This window comes from Triticum urartu, unplaced genomic scaffold (genome assembly GCF_003073215.2).
Source record: "Triticum urartu cultivar G1812 unplaced genomic scaffold, Tu2.1 TuUngrouped_contig_4828, whole genome shotgun sequence".
NCBI lineage: Eukaryota > Viridiplantae > Streptophyta > Magnoliopsida > Poales > Poaceae > Triticum > Triticum urartu.
The window spans coordinates 4,057-10,907 of record NW_024115449.1 but is presented as its reverse complement, the minus strand read 5'-3'; the positions used below and the strand labels follow the sequence as shown (position 1 = coordinate 10,907).

General features: G+C 42.7%; 1 protein-coding gene across 1 annotated transcript; it reads left to right on the top strand.

Moving 5' to 3' along the window:
• The first annotated feature begins 490 nt into the window (after positions 1 to 490).
• LOC125528377 (protein REDUCED WALL ACETYLATION 3-like) lies at positions 491 to 6,563 on the top strand. Its single transcript, XM_048692859.1, has 16 exons — positions 491 to 912; positions 1,776 to 1,867; positions 2,063 to 2,191; positions 2,290 to 2,346; positions 2,439 to 2,511; positions 3,053 to 3,211; positions 3,715 to 3,864; positions 3,977 to 4,232; positions 4,317 to 4,438; positions 4,649 to 4,735; positions 4,868 to 4,956; positions 5,046 to 5,108; positions 5,215 to 5,271; positions 5,763 to 5,859; positions 5,939 to 6,097; positions 6,194 to 6,563. Exons 1-15 carry the CDS (start codon positions 880 to 882, stop codon positions 6,095 to 6,097), a joined length of 1,623 nt encoding a protein of 540 aa, XP_048548816.1. The 5' UTR covers positions 491 to 879; the 3' UTR covers positions 6,194 to 6,563.
• Positions 6,564 to 6,851: the final 288 nt, after the last annotated feature.

Sequence of the window (6,851 nt, the reverse complement as noted above, 5' to 3'; positions counted from 1 at the left end):
ATGCGTCCAGGGCAAGTACTCCTAGGGAGCTTAGAGTTCTAGGTGATACATGAAAAACCGTCAAGCTCTTCTCACAAAGGATTTAGATGCCGTGAAGCTGAAAACGGGCTCTACAAAGGCGTCGTTCTGCATTATAGGGTAGCACCCTGTCAGAGCATAACCGAGAAGCCATGCCCTGTAGCATAATCAAAGATTCTTTCGAGCCAGCTAGCTCCTCACTTATCCACGGACGACACGTCGCCAGGGTGATCCGAGGACGAGTCTGTGCGGTCCCGATGACCATGTCCATGTTCACGCTCCTACTCCCGAGTCTTTGTGGTGACTTTGTAAAGATACTATGTCGGCTCAATCTGTGTCAAAGATGCTAGCAAGGGTAGGGTGCAGGATGAGGGTACTGTGTTTTTTTTTTTAAAGGAGCACGAGGACGGGGTCCAAAAATCTAAACAAAACTGAGTATAAAAGCAAAGGAAAAGGGGTGGCACCAAACTTTGCAACCACCCACCATCCCGTCGACCAACCCTCCTCCCTTTTCCCCATCATTTCCTCCCCCGCCCGTCGGTCCGTCCGTCCGGCCCGACCGCGACCAGCCACCGCCCCGTCGTTCGCTGGGTTGCTTCAGATCTCCTCCTCCCCCTACCTCCCCACCCTCCGCCTCCAATCCCACTCCCGCCATTGCGCAAGATATATATAAATCCCATCCCCATCAGCCCAGTCTCCTCCCCACCCGCCCGCGACCTCGCCGTCCGTCTCTCTCCCCCGTCCAACTTCCCTGCTCGCGGGGCATGGTCTGCTGACGACTCATCTGGTGCACAATTCTCTCCCGGATCTGACCCGCCCGCCCGTGCTGCCGCTGGGATCGGGATCGGGATCTCGCGCGGGATGGAGGTCTTCGGCCCCGTCACGCCCGGCCAGGTGACTGTGATTCCCCCGCTCCGCCAATCCCTCGTCTCATTTCGTGGCTGCTCAAGCAATTCCCGCCCCGCCGGCCGAGATAAGCGTCTTGCCGGAGTCAATTTTAGCTCCCCCGCTCCGCTCTTGAAATCGTCTAGTGCAGTACTTGTGTGTAAGCCTACTGAATTTGCTGTCTAAGCAAGCAAGCACTAGGAGCCTCCTGGATCCCTGCCCACCAAAATTGCAGAGGATTACGTAGCGGGGTTAGCTCATGCGTCGCAGCTGTTCTCGACACGCGTGACGTGTACCTGAGCAGCCTGGTTCCGAGTTTAATGCCATGGTTTAAGGTTGCTCCAGGGCTTGAGCAAGAATTAAATTCAGTTCAGCACGTACCCACAAAGGTGTAGTCTTGTGTGCCTGTCACGTGAGTCGGTCCTTACCTCACGACTTTGGTGGCCCGGCTCTGATTTAGTTTCACAACATGTCAACATGACGCATGACATCCAGGCACAAATGTCTTTTTGTGTCACGCAGTTATGATCCAAGAAAGCAGAACACACTTATGCAAAAATGAAAAATTAGAGTTCAGCACTTGAGCTGTGATATTCCACATCTTATTTGGTCAAAAACATCAAAGCAAACAGTCCACCATGCCAAATTCATTGTGCTGGAATATATATCAGTAGATCTACCTTTCCCTGAAGACAGTATAGAGCAAAGTTTACTGGGAGTTGGCTGCTTAACTCCTCAAATCCAAACTTAGGCTGAGCTCTTTTTGTTTCCTAGTCTTATGCTTTTGTTTGCGTTGGCAAATTGCGGCTAGGTTCAATTTTCAATGCTGCCATGGGCTTATGTAACACGCACGGTGTTGTCCTTCCTTGCAGGTGTCATTTTTACTCGGTCTTTTCCCAGTCCTCATTGCATGGGTCTACTCCGAGATCCTGGAGTACAAGAAGTCTTCGTTACATGGGAAAGTGTAAGATTTCTCAGCAGAATATCTGCTTTTGGTTAACTTTACAACTTAGATTCGAGCAGCTGTCATTAAATATACATACCCACTGCCAGCCGCATACTGCTTCTTCAAATAATTCAACAGTTACTTTGTTAATCAGAAGCTGAACAACTACCGTCCTAACTTTGCCCGAATCATCCATTATTTTGTCATCTGCAGTCACTCAGATGCTACTTTGGAAAATGAAACCTCCAAGGAAGATGAGAAGGCTATATTAATTGAAGGAGGCCAGTTGAAATCACCATCGGCGAAATTCCGGAACATGTCTACCAAAGCCAATTTAATACGGTATCATATGAATAAACAATAAGATACATATTTTAGGATTATACGGTCTCACATGAAAATGACGAGTGCTTATGTCATGACGTCGTTGCGGCTTGCAGGTTTATAACAATGGATGAGCCTTTTCTGCTAGAAAACCGTGCTGTACTGAGAGCCATGTAAGATCCTGCAGAATTAATTGCGTCCAGTCTAGATTTTCCAGCTAAGAGATCTGCTATTGAAACTTATGTGTCCACTAACCATCTTGCAGGGCTGAATTTGGCATTGTGCTGGTTTACTTTTACATTTGTGACCGGACAAACATATTTCCAGAAAGCAAGAAGGTACTATGTTACTCTTATTTCTTACTGTATGCATTTTGAATGATGTATCATACAGTAGAGTAGATATAAACTGTAGCAGGTGTCGGTTATTTAAATAAAATAGTGTATGCACATTATCCGTATCTCCGAGGAGTGTCATTGTTACTTCTGGTTACATGATCCGCCATGACTTGTTTCCTCATTCATCTTTCAGCAATTAATACCTGCAAGCTGTAATGGTTTGTCTGGCCTAGCTTTAGTTTAGATATGCCTAAATTAAGCTAGAGACTGAGAGCTAGAGCAAAGCAGGTGACATATTTTTTGGCATATCTAACAATTTTAAGCTTTCCATCATCTGGGAACCTGTAGCAAATAGATGGTGGCTTATGCTTGCAACATTTTGTAAGCTGAGTCAGCCAAACTAACTCTTGTGCTCATGTAATAAGCAACTATGTAGGGATAAACCTGAATTATACAAAACAAAACCATATATGCTTGTTATGTGTACGCCTGTACGCTTCTTTTTTGCTCGTATCGTAATCTTTGTTCCTTTTTTTGACAGAACTACAACAGAGACCTGTTTCTGTTCCTGTACATTCTTCTTATCATAGCATCAGCACTTACTTCACTTAAGAAGCACCAGGAGAAATCAGCGTTTTCTGGAAAGTCCATACTCTATCTTAACCGCCACCAAACTGAGGAATGGAAAGGGTGGATGCAGGTTAGTGATTTTACTTCATTGCTTTAGTTCTTCTGGTAAATGCGATTTTAGTCATATCTGTGGTTGGAGATATTGAGAGATTCTGCGTGTGATGGCATTTTCGATGCACTTTTTCGCCATTCATCCTTTCAGTTTGCAACACGAAACACAAAGCATGTCTTTGATGCTCATTTAGTGAAATTTCCACCATGTGCTGTGCACATAGTGCGCTCATTAGTGCCTTCACTGTTTCTAGTCTACTTCTCTTATATTGCAAGACCAAGTTTTACTATGCATTAAAGTCAAGAGAGTATTTGCATTATTGTCCCAGTCTGCTACTCCATATTCAAACTAGTTCCGGGATAGTCTTCTCATTTATGTTCAGCAATTTATACCACGGAGACATATACTAATATTTCAGTACCGTTTCTGTTGTTGACTTGTTGTCCTTTGTAAGTTTTTTGTAGCTGTATTCTGGCTGTAAGTATGTTACAAACTTATAATTATTCAATCTTCCTCTCCAGGTCTTATTTCTGATGTACCACTATTTTGGCGCGTCAGAAATATACAATGCAATTCGTGTTTTCATTGCTTGCTATGTTTGGATGACTGGATTTGGGAATTTCTCGTACTATTATATCAAGAAAGATTTTAGCATTGCAAGATTTGCACAGGTGCTGAGTCTACCTCAACCTTTATCGCTTCTGCGTATGATAAATTTAATTCTCTTGATTTTTGGACCATCTGTCAGAGACTTAATGGGTAACAAATACACTTTTAACGCAGATGATGTGGAGGCTAAATTTCTTTGTGGCTTTCTGTTGCATTGTCCTTGACAATGATTTTATGTTGTACTATATCTGCCCAATGCACACCCTATTTACACTTATGGTGTATGCATCACTTGGCCTGTTTAACAAGTATAATGAGATACCATCAGTTATGGCTATTAAGATTGCTGGCTGCTTCTTGGCTGTCATTTTGATATGGGAAGTTCCTGGGGTATTCGAAATTTTGTGGGCCCCCTTTACGTTCCTGCTTGGTAAGTTGTCCATATATTTTTCTGTGGATATTCTTCTCAGTCATGGATCAGAGTATTAATCTTTGTTTTTTCTGTCCAATGTAGGCTATAAAGATCCAGAGCCTTCTAAGTCACACTTACCCTTATTGCATGAGTGGCATTTCCGATCTGGGCTTGATCGGTACATATGGATTGTTGGAATGATCTATGCTTACTTTCACCCTAATGTAAGTTTTCAGATATGTATATGTATTCCTCTTCTTCCGTTATGCATGCATACACAGTCAATATTGATAAGTTCTTTCCACAAACTTCCTCTGTGGAGTCTCTCCTGATACATTACAGTAATGATGACAGACTTAGATGTTATTGTCTTATGTATTTGTTCCTTTGTTTATCTCAAATTAATCTAGTATATAACCTTACATACTGAACAGGTGGAAAGATGGATGGAGAAGCTGGAAGAATCTGAGACTAAGGTTAGGTTGTCGATCAAGGGTACCATTGTGACTCTTTCAGTCCTGGTAAGTCACATGACCATCTCATACAAATGCACTGACTTGTTATTTATGTCAGCTAGCTTGGTTGTTACCAATTAGTCAACATTGCTGTGTTAACCTCAATTGCTATACTAACTAGGACTTCTGTTCTTTTAGGCTGGCTATCTGTGGTATGAATATATCTACAGGCTGGACAAAATTACGTACAACAAGTACCATCCGTACACGTCATGGATTCCTATCACGTACGTATAAAAAAGAAGATATCGTAACCAATATGACACGCGGCCAACATTTGTTTCATGCAGTTGACACAGTGCCTTATTTCTTACAGTGTATATATTTGCCTACGCAATTGCACCCAACAGTTGAGGGGCGCTTCTTTGGCTCTTTTTGCGTAAGCATCTACTAAGTTTGTAGCACCTTATATGGATTGTTCAGGCATTTTCCCTTTCCCATTCCTTTGCTTTTTCCATTACTAAGATCGAGATCTTATTTGACAGTTGGCTTGGCAAGGTCACTCTGGAGACTTATATTTCCCAGATCCACATTTGGCTCAGGTATGGAACTAAGCTGTTTCAGCATATGCTGATTCTACTTTTAGTTACTGAATGTTGACTCAGTTCAGTAGTCCAGTGATAAGTATGCTTTAAGATATTAAATGTTTAAGCTCAAGACTCGAGAACAAAAATCGAAGGGACATTCAACTCTGTCTGGAAGACCTTAAGCTTTTTTATGTAGCTTGAGTAGACATCCAGCTGTTCCTGCCTGATAAACCATTAGTAGTTATTCTGTTGGTCTGGGTGCGGTAGTTCCACTAAGTATAGACAAAAGGGCAACTATCACAGTTGAACTTGTGTCTATCTTTACTCGATGTAACACTAATGTCCTTGGCCAAGAACAGAGAGTTTCTTGAAAGCAGATGAATACCTTTTGACCGAAGTGCATCTAGGATTTGTCTTCATTCTCCATGTTTCTGCTTATTGTGCCTCGTGCCTCTGGTTCCTAGACGCAGGATCCGTTTTGAGAGCTGTTTCTTTTCTTTTTGCAGGTCTAGTGTACCAAACGGGCAGCCCAAATGGCTTCTGTCTTTCATACCGGGTTACCCGATGCTTAACTTCATGCTAACGACATCAATCTATCTTTTGGTAAGTGTACTGATCTCAGATGCATTTCACAAAACCGGATCATCAAACATGCTAATTCCATGCTCACTCAATGCTGCAGCTATCATACCGGGTATTTGAGATCACAAACGTGTTGAGGGCAGCCTTCATTCCTAGCAGAGATAACAACCGCCTGTACCAGAATTTCGTTGCCGGGGTTGTCATCTCTGTATGTCTGTATTGCTGCTCACTCGTTCTTCTAAAAATTCCGGCTGTATAGGTAAAGCGCAGGACCCTACTCTACACACTCAACAGTTTCCAGAAATCACTACTCATATCTTCGAGCTTTTTTACTTACTTGTTCATGTAATTGCAGATGAATAGTTCTTATGGATGTAGAATTGCCAAGTAAATGATACCGGTGGAAGGCTGCTTCTTCCACACGCACAAACGAGGTTTGCTTGGCGGGGATGCCCGGTCCCATTTGCATCTAGGGGCTCCCCTAAGAAGCTGCCCTTGGGAACTTGATCGCCGTGGAGGGAGACGCAAATTTTTGATCATTTTTCTTGTTGTAAAAGCCAACCCATTCTTCTGGGAGTTGTAACAGCTGTCAGCCGTGTAACTGTCAACTTTGGTGTGCACCTTGTTGTTTTGTAACCTGTCTTAGATATTCTTCTATACATACAAGGAAAGCGTTTCCCTCCTGTAAAAAAGAAATAGCGAGTCAACGCATGAACTGTGAAGCATACCTTGTCGTGCTCTGAATTATTTTCGAGTTATTTCGAGAAGGGCAAATGGGGGAAAGGCAAATGGAGCCTGACACTCAAATACCATCTTTATGCCTTGCAAAAGAAAAAAAACCCCTGAAAAAGTGTGCATACACGTATACTTCCTTCGTTCGATGAAAAATGTACATTTGGCTTTAAAATTTGTCCACAAAAGAGTGTATTTCTAGCTTCCTAATACATTTTAAAATAGAAAAAAATGTTTCTTTTTCTTCACACGGTAATCAAGACCAATAACATTATACATAT

Bases quoted from the DNA above. Each gene is read 5' to 3' on its own strand.
- LOC125528377 (XM_048692859.1), top strand. From the start codon at position 880: ATGGAGGTCTTCGGCCCCGTCACGCCCGGCCAG. The intron at 2,192-2,289 runs GTATCATATGAA...TGCGGCTTGCAG, and splicing joins ACCAAAGCCAATTTAATACG to GTTTATAACAATGGATGAGC. The intron at 2,512-3,052 runs GTACTATGTTAC...TTTTTTTGACAG, and splicing joins TATTTCCAGAAAGCAAGAAG to AACTACAACAGAGACCTGTT.